This window comes from Symphodus melops (genome assembly GCF_947650265.1).
Source record: "Symphodus melops genome assembly, chromosome: 15".
In the NCBI taxonomy this organism is placed as follows: Eukaryota; Metazoa; Chordata; class Actinopteri; order Labriformes; family Labridae; genus Symphodus; species Symphodus melops.
This window is the reverse complement of record NC_136705.1, coordinates 22,612,481-22,633,579: the sequence shown is the minus strand read 5'-3', so window position 1 is coordinate 22,633,579 and position 21,099 is coordinate 22,612,481. Positions and strand designations below refer to the sequence as shown.

The following is a 21,099-nucleotide window of genomic DNA, read 5'->3' as shown; positions in this document are numbered from 1 at the left end:
CTTACCCTAATCTTGTTTGCAACACATTGTGTATTGCTTTGGCTGCACTTCGATATATTGAAATGTAGGGCTCTATTACAACTGTAAGTTTTGGTCACAAAGATGACCTTTAAATATTGTCAAAATCGATTTTATTTGATATGATTAATGTTCCACCCTCGTTGGTCCTATTTCAATCTTTATTCAATCAGTCAGACGTACCAAAGACTTATAGGAACAGAACAGTGTAATTGTCTTGTCCAGAAACAACGATAGAAGAAGGACCAAACATTTCAATGTTGCGTTTAAAACTTTCCGCCTTTGTCTGATCTTAAATGTTTGATTTATAAAACTTCAACCGGAGACACATTGATGAGTTACATGCTCCCTCTGCCTTTGTAGCTTTTATCTAATTTGCCTTAATTGCTGTTGCTCCTTCAAGTAAGCAGACTCCACTGGGTGCATTCACATAGTCACAGTGTCCTGCTGTCGCTTCAGCTTCTTGGGGGTTCTGTAGAGCTTGTGCTTTCTCTAACACACACACACACACACACACACACACACACACACACACACACACACACGCACACGCACGCACACACACACACACACAGAGCGTGCCCCCCCCACTGCAGTTGCCTCATTAATCAACTGGAAGTTAGTGGCTGCTCCAGCGCTGGGTGCCCTCGTAGGCCAAAGTCTATGCGCACAGAATAATGAGCCAAACTCTTGGGACGTTTCAAATGAGATTTTCTTTTGATTTGACTCTCCTCTGCACCACCTCTTGGGTATTTGTTGAGGTATTACCATTTCTATAGCCTTGTGTCCATTTGGTATAAGGTGTTAATTGTTTTTTTTTTTTGCAATCTTGATGGTTGTAATATATTTTTTCAAGTTGATTTGGACTATATTTACTTTCATTACCCTTGTTAATCCTTTTAATTAGATACTGACACGATGTTGTTACTTTATGTATATTAGATTGCTGCAGTTAATAATCATAGCAATGATAAGGATGTTTGAGATGAACAGATCTGAGGAGCACAGGAAGCCCAGCTAAGATCATAAAAAGTAATCATTATAACATACCATGCGTGACCTGAAGTAAAATGAGAGTTGCCATCATTATCTATGTTCTCAATGTGTGTGAAAGATGAAATGGACCTTGCATGTATAGTTTGCATTGGTGCAACTTTCACTGGACCAGCTCTGAAAACTCAATTTCTGTTGTAAAATGAGCCGGCCCTGGAGTCGTACACAGTAAGATTGATGCCCACAGAGGAGGCCATGAGGAGCCTCTGGGACATGAACACTTGTATCAGCAGGGGGATTAAGGGAAATATGCAAAGAAAGAGTCACTGCAAAGATAAATGTGTAGGCACCTTGAGAAGAACACAAAAATGAAAACCCTCACAGGGGAATAACATCAAGTTTTTATTCACCTTGAACCTCGAGTGAATTCAGTCTAATTTTATCCTTTGCATACAATGTCAGGATGGCATTGGCCTGACTCTGCTTAAGCTGCCGGTGGGGAAACGTGTTGTGGTATTTCAGTATTAAGAAAAACTACCGCTAAAGCTCAGTTAGAATAACTTTATCTGACAATGTTCTTATGCACCAGACTGGAGACTGCTTCAGTAGAAATCCTCCATGAAAATCATTTATAAGTCTTAAAGATGAGTCTCTTCTTCGTACTGTATTTGGGACAGAGGTAGTTTCTTTTTTGAACTTTGTGTACATGCAGCATTTGACCGTTACAATAAACTCGTCGCGGCACCAGTTTGCAGTTAATTGTATCATTGGGTAACAAGGCGGGTACGATGTTGCCCCGCTGAGAGAGTATCTTCTGGGTTTGTTCTGCTGTTTGGGTATTTTGCAGCACTGCTCTACTTGACCCTTTAGAGGTCAGGGTCAAGGCTCCTTAGCACAAAGCTTTTCAGGCAGATCATCTTATCCTCAGATTTTCTAACCTGATGGAAGTGGTCTTTTTTCTGGGCAGACAATCCTCCCATCCGTAGGGCACGAGAGGTTACTGAACGGCTTCATGAATAGGAAATGGAAAATGATGTGAGTCCTAACCTTTGGCTTTGGCATTCAACGGATGTGAACCTTTTGGACAGACCTCCTCACCCCCATAATCAAAACACCAAAAATATGCCACTAAAAGCTCATTGCAGGCAGCTGATAGTCCAGTGGTGAGTGTGTGAGCCCCATGTACCCAAACAAGTACACACAATTAACATACACAACATATTCCCCCTGAAGAAAACAGACTCCTTAGGTTCCCTTTATTGTTTGCATTTGTGTCTTTCCAATTTTACTTTGTTTTATTTTTTGTTTACAGCTCGTTCGGAGTCTTCTTAGGACTTGGGTTCATTATAAAGCCGAAAGTTTCAGGGCTCAGACCAGAGCACAATCGTTCACAACCTTAAACTGGAGATATAACATAAAAGCTTTACTAGCATGTAAGTCTGAAACGGTGCACTATTCTCTACAACCCACATCTGGTGTCTTGATCCTGCACTGTCAGCTTACCTGTGTCCTCTCCACCTGATGCATTAACAGCGAGCCGCGAGCTTCATTTCATACAAAGCTTGAGTGTGGTGCACTCTATCTGGCTTTTTAAACACCTTAGCTCTTTTTATTAGTATCCATTGTCTCGCCTCTTGGGACAGAAGGATCAGCCGCCCGAGGTCAATTACAGAACCGATGTTAAGCTTGCATCTCCAGTTGGACCTCCTCGAGCGAGCCTGTCGTTTGGCTGCCTGAAACAAACAGCAGTCATAACCTTCATTCACCGGCTGAGAAATAGATAGTGTTGATAGATAAACACTGAACCAGCTAATAACCAGTTAGTGAAAACGCAGTTTACCCGAGGCTCAGTGCAGAAATATTCCCTTCATTAATACGAGCAGCTTGAGCCCAGACTTCTTGCCTGGTAAGTTATTGTTAACACATTCAAGAGGTAAAGCTCAATGACTGAACTGTTTTCATCTCTAGCAGAAAAGCATTGGGATTTATCTGTCACTCACAGTGACCACAGTCCTTAACTTTAAGGCTAAAACAGAGAAGTTTTATATATATATATATAAAAACTTGAGCTCCATGAATATATTCAATTCAATTCAAAAAATGTCATTTGTCCCCTGTGGGCAATTCAAAGGCACACAGAGCAGTAACTGAACAGGTAAAATGTAACCAAAGAAAATGTATCAAATACTATAGAAACAAACTATAGAGAGCAAGATGTAAACATGTGCATGTCTGCTGTAATAATGAGAATTTATGGGGTCTGGGTTTTTTGTCCCTTTTGTTTTGGAGCCGGCCTCATGTGGACATGCCAGCCGGAAGTTTCCACTCTCATTAATCAGTTTCTACATAAAATCAGAGCTGTCATAGTTTCAGTTTGTCTGTCTTTTAGTGTTAAGTAATTGTGAGAAGTGTTTTTTTTTTTTTTTAATGATGTTCATGCAGAGTGACTAAAAGCAATCTTGCAGCGGCCCACACTGTAATTATTAATCACCAGACGTCAATCAGCCCTTCCTTCGTGATTCATGAATTAAGTCAGACGGCATGAATATTTTTCAATCTGTCTTATTTCACGTTATATGGGGAACACTTTGGTCATGGCCTTTGTAATGGGGGCAGAAATGGGTCTGACTTCCAGAGCCCCAATGGAGGACATGGTCCTTTTAAGGTCTGAATATATATTTGTTTCTCTCTAGGTAATAATTGCTAATATAAATTATCATTAAGGGCATAAAGATTATTATCTCTTTCTGAAGTACAAAAAAAGGGAATTGTTAAAAACCTTTTACACGCTGAAAAATGATTTGAAATGACAAAAAATTAATTCATTGTTAAGGTTATATAATTTAACTGAAATTCAGTTTTTAGGGGTGTGACGTAAAGTATAAGTTCTTTAGAAGTAGTTGTAGCAGATTAGTAGATAACAGCTTTTTAGACTTTGTTGCTTTACGAGTAAATATCAAATGTTATGGAGAGAATTTAGGTAAAGAGGAGCTGGGTTTTTTTGCTGTTTTGTAAGCGAGCGGCAGAGTTTTGTGTAAAAGAGGTTTGGTTGTGGCACTATCATAGATTTGGATGAGGCTGTGTTGAAAACTCAGAAATCCAGACGATCCCCCTGCTTTGGGTTTTATAGATTTCAGTGAAAGTGAAAGATGCGTATGTATTACTGTAGCTACCTAAACCTGCAATAATTGTGTGTCCTTTCTGCAGGTCCACCGTGTGCGAAGAGACGAGCTCCCTGTGATCCAAATCCATGCAAGAACGGCGGCACATGTGAGGAAAACCTCAAAGGATTCACTTGTCTTTGTCCAGAAGGATTCAGAGGCCTGAACTGCGACTCCGGAGTGGATTTGGATTGCATGTCGTACACATGTCAAGAGGAACAAATTTGCGCTGCAGGGGAGCACGTGAGGATTTAATTTCCCTTATGTTTTTAATGGAGGAGGAGGTAAACAAGAAGCAGCACATAAAAATGAATTTAGTGTTTTGAAACAAGATCAAATGGCTTCATTCTGAAGGCTGCAACAGCAATTAATATTTCCTCGTGTAGATGAGCTAAGGGAAAGAGAGTGTTTGCTTCCTCTAGCATTTTGATTGAATGACCCGGCGCATACTTAAGTACCAGTTTGAAGCGGCTCTCATCAAAAGCTTTTTGTAATTGGATGCCTGCTGCAATGTGCACCTTTCAGTGGAAATGAAATGTTTGTGGTTCCACATTTTGCAAAGGCTGTTGCAGAGGATGCACTGGAGAGAATACTGTAATGCTCTAATTGTCTCCCTCTGACCTTTGTTTTGTTCATTACAGTGTGCTGAGTGCTCTACACATTTTCACAGCCTACATAAGAATACCAGAATAAGCAGGCTAAAAGGCAAATTAATCAAAATAACGGCTGATAGTGCTGCAGCCTGACACGGATATATTTCAAGAAGCTTATTGTGGTATTCAAATCTCCTTAACGTTGGCACTTATTAGCCTTTTATTATGTCACATTATAACAGGAAGTAATTGTAGTACTAACTTCATATTAGTGTTTTAGTCGCAATAAAGCAGAGAGAGACTGAGTCATGGTCAAGAACAGAGTTTGTTCAGACTGTGCCAACAAAACTAGCACATTAGTAGAGTCGCACACAGCAGCACCCTCAGATGAGCATGCAAACTATTGCTACTTGTATTATGTATTTAATCTTAATTTATTCAGGTTAGCCCTTTGAGATCACACAGCTTGATTTTCCCTCGAGATCAATAAAGTATCTATCTCTATCTCTTTTTCAAGTGAGAGTATACAGTCATGTAATAATTATACATTTTATTTAAAGGCACATTTCAAAGCACTCAAGGTGACCTTACAAAGCAGAGCTAAAAACAACACAGAAACAATAAATCGATACAATTAACATAAAAAAGATACGTTTACAGGATGTATGAGATGACTGTGAAGAGGATTCATGGCAGCGGATGAGCAGACTGAATATGGCAGGTTGAAAAGAAGTGTTTTGAGATGAGTTTTAAAAATGGAGAGGGAGTGGGTATTACAGATGTGTGGTGGGGGATCGGAGAGGGGGGGGGACAGTCCACCCTGGTGGACAGGCCGGAGGTGGGGACAGTGAGTTGAATTGAAGAAGATCTGAAAGTGTGGGTGGTGTTGATGTGCAGGAGTTCAGAGAGGGTCAGAGGAGCAAGGTCATGGACGGCCTTAAAGGTTACGACCAGAATAATGTATGTTAATAATTATAAAGATAGATAAAATCCTCACAGTTGTGACCTTGACAGTTCTTGAAAACCTTGAATCCTGAATTGCAGTCTTCACGATGATGTTTGCAAAGTTAGCGACCTTACTGCATGTTTGGTCTAACCTCTTTTTGTCTTCGATGTGAAAGCTGACCTGGTTTATTTTGCCTCTGTGTGCAGGACTCTGAGTGTGTGTGCACAGATGGGACCGCGGCCCCGACATGCAGGAGGCGGCGGAACCTGTGCAGCCTGTCACCGTGTCTTAACAATGCCACCTGTGTGTCCAGGGGAAACGATTATGTATGCAGGTGAGACACGTACAGGGATCTACAGTACAGAGGCCAGTGTCATGAGCACTTCTCATCGATGATTGGACCGTCTCATGAATACGTTCAGAGAGTGAATCTCTCATTATTTTCAATCCATTAAATAATAATAATAATAATATGTTTTATTTATGTGTGCCTTTCAAAAAACCCAAGGACACCTTACAAGCAGAGTAAAAAATAAACAATATATACGTAAAAATTAAAAACTTAAAAGGAGATGACCTTTTGGTTAGGATTTACATTTTCTCATTTTCTCTCAATGTCAGCTGGTCATAGTCCTGATTACTCTCGTTTTGTCCACAAATCCTGTGTAAAGACTGAAATCATCTTACTGTCAGTGTATCTAAAACCTTCTGTAGCTCTTATTATTTTGATGCTCTTTTAATTATTGTCCAACATATTGTAACTCAGATGTTATTACAAACATAAGATCTTAAATTCTCACACTGGATAAAAATTAAAGTGGAACACTAAAACCTCCTGTTCAACATACTCTGAAGCTGTAAATACCAACCTGCTCATTAAACAGGGGCAGTAACAGTAAAAATAATTTCCCAAATCTGAACTTCTCACTGTATAAGATACATTTTCCAAGAGGAAGCACGTCCAGCCTTTCTAGAAAGCAAGGCCCCATGTCCACCTAGTTTTTTTTTTTTTCCCACTTGTTTTCAACAAGGAAAGCGTTTGCAGCAGAAATCATCTCCTGGAAAGAAGTGCAGCCCTCAGCGTCTTTCCGAGTGCTCAAGTTGAAAATCTTGTAGAAAGGTGCTGTTTTCCAAATGTGTGATATGCCCCATATTTTTCTCTCCTGTGAGTGTATCTTGTACCCACATCCTCTTTGCTCTGTCTGTCTGTTTGGGAAATAAACGATATAAAAAAACACAATAAAAAGTATCGGAGCAGTGCTGGCAGGGCTTTATTTACTAAGATTTTGCAGACACCACTTTTGGTGGTAAATTAAACAAAATTAAATTTTGTTCTTTCGTAATTTTGTAAATGCTTTTAAAAAACTCTCAACATATTGGACCGGCTTATTGTTTTTAATGTTGATACATTTTTGGATTAAAAAAAAAATAAAATACAGAAAGTATTGTGTTCTTATAAGCTGTGAATAGCACACAAGGCAGCAGTGCGGTTCATTTTTGCAAATATATTTTAGACTCAAAAGTAGAGGCCCTACGGTGCCGCCGTCACAGAAACACATGTTAAGTGAACGCTGCAAATGAAGGAATGTATTTGCCTTATTTGATAGTCAAAGAAATAGACTGAAAAAGGATTTTAATATTCATAGAAAAGAATAATCTGTGATCCATGATGTCCCTTTAACTTGTCTTGATATGCTAACTCTGCTCATTCGACGATCCAGCTCGTAAGAATGGAAAGAATCATTTTCTGCTCACCACCTCGCCCACTCAAAGACGTCATCTTGGAAACAAAATCCCCACCCCTGGTTCTTCTCATAGAAAACAAATATGGTATCTTGGCGCTGAAGGTGAATTGATTTTCATGACACTGACCTCCTCTTAACAGATGTCTGCCAGGCTTCTCCGGGAAGAATTGTGAAGAAATAATTGACTACTGCAGGCTGCTCAATATCAACTGCCTAAATGAGGGATTGTGCTTGAGGGTAATTGGCGGATATCAGGTAAGTAATTCAATGATTCAGTGTGGATGGAATACTGCTGAGCCTGCAAAAAATCAGCACATGTTGCACCTTTATCACAGTATCACCTGAATGTACGAGGAGCAAAAACAGACTTGTGATTTTAGCCGCTTAAACAAAAAGATTTTAATGCACAAAAAGGGCAAAACGAGGCAACGAAGCAAAACAAAGAATGAATTAGCCTGTGCTCTGTGTGCACCCCCCTCCCCTCTGTGCTCCCTCAAAAGCCACGCCCCTCACTTTCATGCACAAGTGCTATTGGTCCAGAAGCAGAACTCAGCTCAGACTTTGAGCGTGGGCTCGTGCGTGCATTGGGGTAGAGAACGAGCAGGGAGGTGTGATTGGTTCATCAAATTGGTACCGAGTGCAGACATTGGTCAAAGTTTTAACAGGCTTACAAACTGACACAGATGATGTCAGTTGTTCCTTTTTCAGAGCACCTGAGTTATTGATCTCTGTCAGGACCTAAAGACAAATTCAGGGTATCTGGAGAAAATGACCAACTGCACTTCTTACACCTTGTATTTAAAATGGGTACTGCAGTTAAAATGTTTCATAGACGAGAGAGCTGCTTAAATAGTTGCTTTTGCTTAAATGTAAAGCTTTTTTTTTCAACTTATTATGAACTTTTGCCTTTTTTTTAAAATTCAAATAATCTGTATGTATTTTTATGTGCTTTCTACTTTCTAACCTCTCTCCATTTTTCAAAAGCATCTCCAATATTGATCCTAGTTTGAGCAGGATTCTGCTCATGGAGCTTATTAGAAACATTCAGAGGCTTTTTATGTCGGGTACAATCACTTCTATCTGTTGATGAATTGTCTCTGAACCATTTAGTTTGACAAATCATTGGTGTTTGAAGAAATTACTTTTGGCTTACAAATAAACAGCAGAATTTATCACAAATTTTAAGACGATTAATCAATCGCCTTTGAAAACAAATTCGTAGACTGAATTGATAAGTCGTGCTCGCTGGCTGGGAAATGTACAAAATCATCTGCGGTTATTAGAGCCACACATTAGAAAAATGTCTAAAATCTGAGTAAAATATATATACATGAAATTATTATGGTTACATGGTCAGTTGCATCATTTATTTGTCTAGTTTATCTAACATACTTCAAACTCTAAATAATGCAAATTCCCTAAAGGTCTATTCATCTAAAAAGATAAAAACATCACTTTAACATTTGGCTTTAACATGAATTAGGCTGCAGCATGTCTGCATAAACAGGTCCCACATCATTGCTTTCTTAACATACACAAGTCATATAGTTGTATTAAAGATAAAGAGAATAACAGAAAATAAGTGCTCAATGTGTTCAGACAGCAGTAATCCAATTCGAACCCATTAATCATGGCGAGTAGTGGACACAACGCCCAGACTGACAGATTCTGCTGTAATTTGCCTTTCTCTTGCTCAGCCTCTTCAAATGTCTATATTTTTTTACAACACCTAAGAGTGCCCCGTAATGCCCCATAGCTCCTAATTATCCTCCATCAGTCTAGTTCCATTAGACCACCGAGAGCGTTCTTAATCTAACATCCACCTTTATCGAGGCTTCACGTCAGCGGAGGTCAGACGTAATTAAAAAGTGTTACTCCCCGCAAATGTGTGTTTTCTTTTTTTAAAAATTATTATATGTAAAAACCTTAGGTAGTTCATTAAAGTCAGCCTGCTCTTTTCAGTCCCACTGTCATCAGGACGCTGTGAATAAAAGCAGAGGAATCTGTCTGTGGATATTCAAGCAGTGATTTAAAATGAATAAAGTGCTGATCTTTGGCTTCAAGGGGTCTTTTGATCCAGTTTGAAAAATACACCCTGTTACTTACAGTACATGTAGTTAGACATTCATTTGGGCCTAATTGTACCAGTCTTTTGCTTTCAACAAAGTATGACATTTGGAAATTACAAACTTACTTTAGTAACTATTCTTATGCTTCGCATAGCTGGTCAGAAAAGGGGCCACTCTTCTGGATTTTTCATTTACATGTGACCAACAATTTTGAAATGACTTCAGTTGTAGCTGTGATTATGGGGGTGGCAGTTGCTCAATCTGTTCAGACTTTTGGTAAAAAGTGGAGGGTCTCCAGTTCAAGTCCCAGTAAGAACCAAGGTATGAACATTATTGTGGCTGCTGGAGATGAGCTAGTTGACTTGGAGAACAAGGCATCAAACCTCCAACAGCTCAGGAGCACCCGCTGTGTGCCGACCCCTCACTCTTACATCTCTCCATTTATGCACGTTTATAAATCCTGAAACACTCACTTCCCTTTCTTCAAAACATACATTTAAATTAAGACTAGTGGCTAATACTCTCACCCAGTGTAGAGTTACAGAATCCTGCTGTATAATACATTCTGATAAATTTGTGCATCCTGTGCTGTATCACACACATTCAGTACTCTTTTCCTCCCTGCAGTGTGTTTGTGCCCCCGGGTGGATTGGAGAGTTTTGTCAGTATGTAGGTGATGCCTGCCTGATAAAAGCAAACAGCTGCTTGAATGGAGCCACGTGCATTACAACGAGTCAGCCTTCCTCTCCCCCGCAATTCACCTGCAAGTGCCCCCTCGGCTTCACAGGTGAGACAGCGATGCTTCATTATCTGTTTTTGCCCCTTTCCATCTGTCCGCCCGTCTGTCTGTTGGCAGGAATTCACTCGACATGGTTAGATTATTTGTACAAACTCTTATGGGACAGTTGGTCATGGAGCAAGGAATGACTGGTATACTGTACCAGTGACAGTACACGCTCTTCGGTTACAGTTTTGAAATGTGTACTTACTTATATTGTGTCCAAACAATGTATGCCTAATGCTTTGTAGATATAGGAGGCAGCCATTTCTTGAACATTGGAGCGTCCACCTTTTGGAGGGAAAAGAACGAGTGCAACACAGCATGCAGCACAGTGATCGCTTAATCTTGATAATCTTATTTTTTGTAATCGTGGGAATCCAAAATTGTAAATAAAATTGAAACTGGATGAATTGCCAAGCCACATTTTCCAATAATACAGTATTAACCTGTCACATTGGAGTGTCTTTTAGGGTGGGAGGATGGTCACATCGGAGCTCTTTGGAGTCCTTTGATACACTGATTGCACAGTAGGTCAGTGTTACCCGTCAGCTCTCCATACAAAGAATCAGCTCTGATTAATGTCTTGTTTCGACTGAATCACAGCCGATTATAGGGCTGCTGGTCCATAACTAACCTCTGATCTCTTACAACAATGTGTAGGTGGACAAGGTAATCAGTGATCCCCACAGTCATGCATGTGTTTTTCATAATGAGGAATGTTGGTGTTGGTGCTTTACTGCATAAGCAAACTCAAAAAACAACTTATCTAATGTAGCCTAAAATAAACAAAGCAAACAAATGATTAGGCATCTGTTTCAGGAACGAAATCTGTGGTTGGCTAATGATTCAAAAATCCCAGGCTGACCACAGATTGTAAGCAAAGCACAGCTCTCTTGTCGAAACTGTTTTTCAACCTTGAAGCTCACTCAGAAGAAGCCTTGTCTGCGTGACATTTCTAAGGCATGCTGTTGATTGCATTTAATCCAAGCACACTGGCAGAGGGTCTCCTAATTAGCTGCCAACTCCCAACATGGCTGAAACTTGTTAGGCTGTCAAGTGACAACTGATGAAAAAGAAAAAAAAAATCAAGGGAACAAAGGAGAAACCCTGCTTTAAAAATATTGCACTTTATTAGAAACGGAGTGTGCCTTTCAAGACGCTTGATTCATGTTATATTTTGACCGAAGCGCAGCACAGATGTTTCATTTAAACCACAGGGGGACTGTTTGAAAAGGTGGAATAGGGCGATAACACACTGTAAATCAGCATGAAAACAAATAGCTTTAAGGACAATTGTTGTACAGTTCCACCCATATCCCATCAGGCTGTTGCACTATCCATTTTAATATACAGCCTATATGCATAACGACAGAAAGAACTTTAGTACCACGCTGTCATGGAATCAAATTGTATAAAGCGCTCATGTCTCATGACACCAACAATGTAAACCTCCTTTCTATCCGCCTTTCTATTGGTATGATAGTTGGATAAATGCTCGGCCGTTATACTCCATAATAGAAGATCTTGTATTTTTTTTTTTTCTTGCCACAATGTGACTGAAAAAAAGCAAAACAGAATGCGACGATTCTGGCCTTGTCTTACTGCTTAAACAACCACTGAATGTGTTTCTCCCAGCAGTGCTCTCAGGTTTTGGCCTATAGCGTATTTCCCAATCTGGCTTTAAGTCCTGACACACTCACCTGTCACTCAGATAAGCCCTTACATAGCACTACATGAATGAGATTTTTTTTCTCCCTCTCTGTTCAAAGCTGAAATCTGGTGCCACTTCAGTAATGGAAAATTGTCTCTTACACCATGGCAGGTCTTAGTGACTGATAGAATTCATCATTTTCTGGCATCTTGGGATTTTTCCGTTTGAATTTTCCAGCCTTGCAGCCTCGCAGCATAGAAAGGCCAATTTAATTTCAAGCCTCGCCCAGAAACCCCACTGTGGTCTATCATAGATCATAACTCAGGATGCATTACTCAGACCCCTGTGTTCATGTTTTTTATGTTGGAAGGCTTTATTTTTCATGGCACAACAACTGTCGGCCTTTGTATTTCACCGGTCTCATTCTTACACACACGTTTCTTTTATAAGTGGATGACTTTCAGACATGGAAACTGGACCTGTTGGAAGAGTGGATAGATGAGTGCTTAAGAGATAAACCACCACATGAAATCTTTGAACCTCCATCACCACCTGATGGTAATGACTCAAGAGCAACAAGTATTTTATAAAATAAAAAAAACATTTCATTTTTTAGTCCTTTAAAATTATAATTGGTTTTATTTCTGGATGTAAAAATACACTAAACGTGTGATATGTCACAATACTGAGTTCATCATACACATTTCACTATGATCTTCTTCATTCTTCTCTTACATGAATTAATTTTTTACAAATATGAAATTGGTGAATTCATGTATAATTGAAATGTATGTAATGAAAACAAAAAAATCAATCTATTGTTTTTTTTTTATAAATTAAAATGTTATATATTTTAAATGATGAGGTTATGTCGATACTACTCAAAAACTAAACCTTTCTAAAAATTGACACTGATAGTTTTTGGGATAAATGCTATTTTAAAAAACTAAAAATGTTCAAACCAGTCACACATCAAATAAAGGAAAAAACAGAAAAACAACTGGGAAAGCTCTACTGATATAAGCAGAGCTGTCGCTTGTGTTCCTGGCATCAAAGCAACAGAGTATTTTAAAGGACACTGACTCGGTGGCACACATTCACTTTGAAAAAAAATCTAAGTTGCCTGGTTCCACTGGTTCGTGCACGGTAATGTTGTAGTCAAGACCAGACCAATTGAGACCAAGACATACAGTACCAGAGACCCGAGTGCTCTGAGGCCCAGACAAGACCGAGACGTTTAGGGTTCGAGAGAGAGACAGAGGCAGGGTTAAACTGCTGTGCTATTTGGTTGCTCATTAGTCTCTTAAAACATTTAAACTTTGCTTGTGTTGCTTTTCTATCCTCATTCTTCAAAACAATACAATTTCATAAAAATCTTTTCTCGCTTATGCCATGTCTTTATATCACTGCTCAGCTGCTGACTTCACACATGAAGCCAAATCAAAAAAGGAAAATTATACTGCAATGTATTTTTATCTCATAGATTTAAATTGTCCATATTTGCATCTACCTGTAACGATAAAAACATTGCAGGGTTTTGATGCTAAATCATTATGTTTCATACAATGACAGCTTTTGTAAAAAAAAAAAAAAAAAAGCTACATTTACTACAGAATGGATTTTATTCAAAGCCATGAATGTGTGTAGGCGTTGCTCAGATTTAGTCGGACCAATTTGTATAATTTGCTGCTCCACGGCGTGTTATATTTTGTATATAATGACCTGTAGCGACTACAGCACTGATGGTATCAATCATAGTGTTTGTGCTGTAGCATGAAGGTGCCACTGTCAAAAAGAGACTCTCACTTCATGTCATTGCCGCTCTGTTATTGATGATAGGACATTTGAAATTAATAACCTGCACTGTAAGATGCACTCCCCCCAACCACAGCAGCTGCTGAGCACCAAACAATTCTCTGCATCCTGCAGCCTGCAACCCCCACCTCATCTTCTGTCTTCAGTTAGGACAGACCAGCTCTTCTTTAAGTGTCAATTTCATGTCAAGAAATCCCCGTCTGTCCAGGGATATTCTCTCCGCAGTCCCCTTTTGGTTTTTCTAGGAATGCACTTCCTGAATTCTACTGGAGCTTGATTAAAAAAGGTTTTATCGAATTTATTGTTCAGGATGAAAAATTGCAGGGCAGCTGAAGGCATCTCTTTACCAACAGAATTTGCTGCATTTGATTTTTTGTGAAAAGAAGATAAAGTAGAGGGATTTTTAGGGCTTCCCCCTGAAGGTTAATTATTATATCCTCATTTGACAAAGAGCATTGCAGGGGTAACAGCATAGCAGACTTTACGCCATACAAAGCTTTTTTTTTTTTCCTTCAAAATGACAGTGTGCATGGTTCCTGAGGATTCAGCTGAGAGCCTAATTATGTGCTGAAGATTTCCCCTCACCAAAACAAACAGCCAGTCATAAGAACCCTGAATAAAAGAACAGTTTCTTGTTAAAAAACTGTTTTTACTCAGATGCTTTGTGGTGAGCTTTTTATGTCTGAAGGGACTGTTAGCTGAGCTGCTGCTAACCTGTTAAGATTCTTGTCTCGTCCTCTCCAGAACAAAGACATCATTTAATAAAAACCTGTAAAAACAGTGAATAAAGTCGTGGACTGCATGCTGAGCTGTTTCTGACTTTGGATCAGCTTGTTTCTCTGTTTCAGATGACTAACAATATTTTTTAAAAAAGGTTTAAACTTCAAAGTGATATTGATGAGCCTTTAATTAAAAAATTTAACATTTTTCAAACGGTAATCTGTGGCACTCTGAAAATTACTTTCCTTTAACTTTATTGTGAGGGAAAAACGAGTTTCGCCTGTCCTGTAACTTCCTCAGGTTCATCTGGACGTTTCTAATGGAAAAATAGTCAAAGCTTCATATCCAAAAGCCAAATCAATGGACACATTTCAAAAGCTGCAAAGGTGTTTTTCTTTTTGTTTTGGACCAAGCCAGACTAGTAGTAATGGTCATATCATCCAATGATCAGCTGAAATATTCAGATTGATGAGGCTCTAAAAGAGCAAATACAAATGTTGGGACTGACGATTCCTTTACTGTTCTTCACTGCACTACCTTTCTTTGGACCTTCTGTTCATATACAAAGGCTTAGTGGTGTGTAGTGTTTTAGACATCCACTGTTGCTGCCACTACACGCACATCTGACGTCCAACTCGATCCGTTATCCTGCCTCGAGCTGGGCAATATATCGAGTGTTTAAACAACATATATCCGTTTTGAAACAACATAGAGGGTAAGAAAAAAGATGTCAATATAGTTTATGTTGCGTTATTATAACGTTTTACACATCTCATTAACAGCTGTATGTATTTTTTAATCAAGAAAGGAACCTTTTTTGAATTAGTAAAGGTATTTTATTTTTATGTTGATTTTCATGCTGACATTATGACGAGGAGGATTTCACTTTGAGCTGACTTTGTTTTTATTTCTTTCCAGAACATTTTTTTTTTACAGATTAATGTGAATAACCATTCAGCAAAAAAGGCTAAAATAATATTCATAAACAATATGGTAATGTGACACCAGTGAAACCTGTTGATTTATGTTTTTGTTTTTTTTTGTGCCCAGGCAGAAACTGTGAGATTGACATCAACGAGTGTGACTCCCGCCCCTGTCAGCACAATGGAACATGCGCTGACCTGCGTGGACACTACGAATGCCAATGTCCCACAGGTATGTTGGGCTGCAGCCCACAATAGCACTCTCTAATAACATTTAAGTGTTATGTGTTCTCGCTGTCGAGGCCCGTTGTGCTGCAGATTTTTTAAGCGTGCCTCGTACATGTGACCTAAGATCTCAGCGAGGGCGCCTCTCACCATCTCGAGTTTACTCTTGAATCCAAAGGTCCTTAACCTTTTTGAGCAACGCCAATTCTGTTAAACATCCCGTCTGCATGGGTAAGACAGAAAAGTCCTCATGATGTATTTCAAAGCATAAATCTTGTTTCTATGTACACCCTGTTAGGTAGGAATGGGGATCTTAAGCCCTCTATTAAAGGCTGATTTCGGACCAAAACAAATCCTTTCTCCAGACACACCCCTTCATCCCACTTCCCTCGCCCCGCCTCAAATAGATTACAATATAAACGCTAGATAGCTAATGAAACAAGGCTTATATATAAGCTTATAAAACATTTCTAACTGCCTATGCAAGGATTATCCAAAGCAAATAAAAAAACATTTTTTCTTTCCCCTAATCAGTCAATTAGTCGTGTAGTCTGACCACCAAATAATATGAAGTAGTAGATATTGGCAACGATAAACACTCATATCCTCAAGGAGTCTCCACCATGGTATCAGTATCACATAATATTAATGATGCTGATCCCTACTGATAAGTAAAGATGTTTTTCCTTTCTTTGGTTAATTTTCATTTTTAATATTCTCACATTCATGGTCCTGTTGCTTTCCCGTTTTTTTTGTAAAGCACTTAAAAGGTTGTCATCATGAAATCCAAGATATAAAAAAGCCTATTAAAAATTCTTCTCAGCAGGCTCTTGATAGAAGCATCTTTAATTGTGTTGGACTGAGGCAACATGGTGCAGCCAGTGCTCACAACATATTACTCACAGTATCAGTTTACAGCCTCACCGAGCTGAGAAAATTCACCCTGTTCTCTGCCAGGGCTCAGTTGTGCACCAAATTTTTCAAATACATAAAAGAGAGTTTCGTAACATCATTATATTATAGAACTCCCATTAATATAATTTTCCCTGTAATTGCTTATTGTGCCTGACGGGCTGAGTCTGACTTTATACTCACTGAACATGAACTGATGGACGAGTCGCAGGAGCTTCGTGGAGTTGGCACAGTTTGTGTGTCTGCCTGATTTACTGGAACGTTTTATTGCATAAACATGTGAACAACACTGCGAGCGGCGCATCTTTGTCCAGGTGATTATTTTCTCACAAGAATTCGCTGCTTCTATTTTTAGCTCTTATGTTCAACAAACAAGGGGAAATGTAACATGGACAGTTATGAAACGCTGTTTGTTCAGTCGTGCTCCATTACACTTTAAAGGACGATAACAGCGTTAATGACACATGGCGTCCTTTCGCCTCATCAGCTGCTGAAGTCAGTCACAACCAAAGGTGACCTCTGGAGGTGGAATCATACTTTCATCAAGTCAAGAATTCTGTCAGCCCTTGAAGTGTCTGTGGCCAAACTTACCAGACTGATAGCTTGAAGCTTTTATCCATTCATCCATCCTTTTCCTTTGCAGCTTATCCAGCTCTGGGTTGTTGGGTTTTGGAGTCTTTGAGCGTGTATTTCAGACACGTGGTACTCCCTAGACAGGTTGCCAGTCATTCTCAGTTTTGACGCTACGGCAGAAAAAAACAAAGTCATGCCCTCAGGGAATTGAAAGATTCCAGTTAAACAAAACTGGCATGTCTTTGAACTTCAGGAGGAAAGTGGAGATTTCTACAGGCTCGAGTACTCTACTTGAGAACTCCTTAAAAAAGCCCGCTAGTTTGAAAGGCAGAACCCCATTTGTAAACTTGTTGCCAAAAATGGTATGGTAATGAAAACGCTTACGTTACAGCATTTGAATCAAAGTATTTTAAGCTCAGGGAAAGGATTAGAACACATCAGTATTTTTATCATTGTTTAGTCTGCAGGTAATTTGTTTGTCTCTTTTTTTTTATGTAGGGAAAATCATCTCAAATTAAAATTGTCAACATGCTCATCAAGCCAGGGACTCTAAACGCAAGGTTTAAAAGTCTCGCGTGAATTAAAAGGATTGATTGTAACACACAGAGTCATAGAGTTTTTTTCAGTGTTGTACCAAAATATGCTGAGAAATGGAACAACTTCAACGCTGAACGTCAGAGGTAAATGGGAAAAGGAACTAAAAAGAAAAATAACCAAGGCAGAATGGCACAATGATGCAGAGTGGATCTTGAAGCTCTAGAACGTGGAGCGAATACTGTTGGAGAAATATTGTAACATTTTTCATCACACCAAAAACTCAAAAGCTTTTCATTGTCCCCTGACTGTTGAAAACTGTGTGGGGAACATGATATTCATGACGCTCATGTTTTTTTGGCACTGTGTGAAAATGAACGATTTTAGGTTATGAACTTCCTAAGACTTGTGAAGTGGTGTATCCGAGAAATTTAACACAGGGAAATATAAAAAGCAAAGACAGATACCTGACTGAAATACTACTGGCAGAATCAAAGAAAGCTTTATAATCCCCCTCCCCCCACACACTCACAAAAACGGGTTGGCTTTGCACACAATTTAAGGCTACAACAATCTTCATGCCAAGGCAAATTGAAAAAGTGGACTGAAAACATCCACAAAGTCTGAAGAGAATAGAAAAAGAGGCTAAACTGACCAATGTCTGCTCACACCAAAGTTTGCATTCTGTGTTTATAATGATATTACCTCGTGATGAAAAGTAAATAAAACATTAGAAAAAAATGCTCATTAAAACTTCCTGGAGTCTGGACAAATATAATCCCGCTGCATATTTAGTTTCAACATTAATCCAAAACTCAAAAAGTTTTCTCGTCATTAATGTCTAAGAAGCAGGAATCCTTATACTGAAGAAGCTTGATCAGCATGTTTGATGTTTTTTTTTTTTTTTTTTTTTTTTTCAAGAAATGAATCAGGACTCTCACACACTTTCTGTCTGAGCTGAACATGACAACTGCCTTGCTGAAATGCTGCGCCTCATAGCGTCTGGGTGTCGACACAGACGGCTTGTCAGCTGCTGAGCCGCTGCTGTCAGCTCTGTCTCTGTATCGGAGATAGCCCTTCTTTGTGACTGATTATTGCACGTTTGGTTTGGTTTCATCATTCATTTCATTGATATGAAGTTTAAACACAGTATGGAAAAGTTATAGGGCTTTGGCTCCTGATATTTCCAGGAAGAGCTGTATGTGTAAATGCAAACAGCTTCGTTTCTCCTGTCAGCCACCTGGTATTTCTTCTGCAGCAAGTCCGAGTGAGCTGATGTGAGAATGCAGCAGGATATGAACCGGAGAATTCACCTTGAGGCAGGGTAAGAGAGTAGTGATATTTTTTATCCTGTGAGTCTGTGCATAGACCGCATGCATGCGACTGCTACGATCTCTATTCTAGCATCGTATAGTGAACACTACTGTTTCGTCCGCTTCCTCCACAGTGTTGTTTTTGTAATGTGATCTCTTACCCTCACCCCGTTGTGAGGAACATATGTGAACAGCCAGGTCAGGATCTCATCCTCCATGTCCGTAACATATTTTACCGATGTTGACATTGTAACTGCAGAAAAAGATTCGGCGATCGTTTTCACTGCTTCTCGTGACCAAGAACTGTGCAAAGCTTAAGGTAAAAAGAGGCCCTTCTCCTGCTCTGTAGATTGAAGACTTTAACATGCACATTAAAATGAAAATAAAAGTCCAGTCCCCCACCCTCAATGAAAAGAAACTCAGAGGTGACCTCAGGAGGAGAGTATGTTTACCTATGATACTTTATATATAGTATAATTCACAGCAGCACATACAGCAAGAGCACGGCAGGTTTCAGTAGCAGCTCATGCCTCCCCATGTTGATGTGACATCTGGGGTTTCCATGGCAACAAACATCTTGTGTCTGTCGTCGTGGCTCCATCATGTCCTGTTACAACATTAAAACTTTTTGAGGATTTCTGTTGGAAATATTTGATTTAATGAAAGAACTCAACAACTAAAAAGACAACATAGGTTTAGTCCATTTTTAATTGATTTAGATATTTTAGTGTAACCAATTAAGAGTTTGCTATCAACTTTATTTTTCTCGATCGAGCTATAGTTGTGGCTGGATAACTGGATGACTAAATGTTGAAGCTCTCTCACACATACACAAATAAAAATTAACGATGCAGAAGGATTCAAACCTCATCTCTCTTCAGTGATCTTATCCTTATTTTCCTTTTTGTCAGTGATTTAAAAATCTGTAAGCCAGTCCCTGTAAAGATGATCATCTAGATTGTTTTCAGTCTTTGATGCTAATTTCTCCATATTATCAGATCGGATGTGACTGCGCCTTGTGCTTTTTGTGTGAGCATGTGTGGGAACATCTTGTGTGATGTTCGACGAATGAGGGGGGGGGAGCTGATGGCTATGTCATTGGGGTTATCAAGTGAGAGCCTCCCAACACGGATGTCAAGATGAATTAGACCCACGATAACCCCAGAAGGCTCAACAGTGATCGTGTGCCATCCCTGGTCCACCTCCTCCAAGCAGTGATCGGGACTTTTATCAACACTGAGCTGGATATTTAGGGACATGCAAGCTGCATGCAATCATACATACATGACATATTAGTAACTATGAGTTACACAGCCATATGTGTTATATTGTTTGATTTTACTCTGCTTGAAAGGTGTGCTTGGGTTTGTTGAAAGGCGCCCATAAATAAAATGTATTATTATTTACAGAATCACTTCCCTCGCGTAAGAATCAGTTTATATAACACACAAACGCTCCTACTGTTCCTTACAATTAGGCAAAGATCAAGCTACATTTTGAAACTTTTGGGTGGAAGAGAAATTCATTTAGCATCAGACTGTGCCGTCCCAACCATCACCAGGTGATCAGCCGCCATCATCAGCTGTGTCGTCCCTTAAACCATCACTGTACTCCGACCTCCACCTCAACACCAAGGAAGTGTGGAGAACAGGAACCAAAGGAGAAATCCTTCCTGCATATTATCCCATTATGTTCTTTTGTAAAGCGACATTGCCATAGTCAGAGTAACAGGATAGCAGATTGCAGGTTAGAACGGATGTCCCTGGTGAGCTAGCAAAACTCACATCTTCTAATATGTTACTCTGCCTAAGGACAAGTTAGCAGCCCTTTTTCGACTGCTTTTTTCTGCAAAAGTGCTGTCACTAAGCTCAGCAGACTTTGTGGAAAAAGCAGTCTCAAGAGTGTTAGCAACTCGTACCATCTCTGGAGGAAGTAACCAGCAGGGGGAGGGCAGCAATGTGTGCGTGCATGTCTGACTGTGGGTCTTGTGGAGCTCGCGCTGAGCCCATATACTATTATTATCTTAGAATCAATATGAATGTACAAAGAGTCCTTGTATATTCAAATTAATTGGGCAAAAATGTAAGATTTATTGTCCTAAAAGATTACAGTGAAGCTAAAAATTGA

At 39.4% G+C, this 21,099-nt stretch overlaps 1 protein-coding gene across 2 annotated transcripts in view; it reads left to right on the top strand.

The window, feature by feature from the left end:
* The window catches only part of eys (eyes shut homolog), a 176,142-nt gene that overhangs the window by 12,318 nt on the left and 142,725 nt on the right, over positions 1 to 21,099 (top strand). For both annotated transcript variants that reach the window (XM_079363047.1, XM_079363046.1), the window contains exons 4-8: positions 4,219 to 4,415; positions 5,918 to 6,045; positions 7,597 to 7,711; positions 10,153 to 10,312; positions 15,543 to 15,647. In XM_079363047.1, coding sequence (XP_079219173.1) covers positions 4,219 to 4,415; positions 5,918 to 6,045; positions 7,597 to 7,711; positions 10,153 to 10,312; positions 15,543 to 15,647 — 705 coding nt within the window. The remainder of the gene's footprint in view (positions 1 to 4,218; positions 4,416 to 5,917; positions 6,046 to 7,596; positions 7,712 to 10,152; positions 10,313 to 15,542; positions 15,648 to 21,099) is intronic.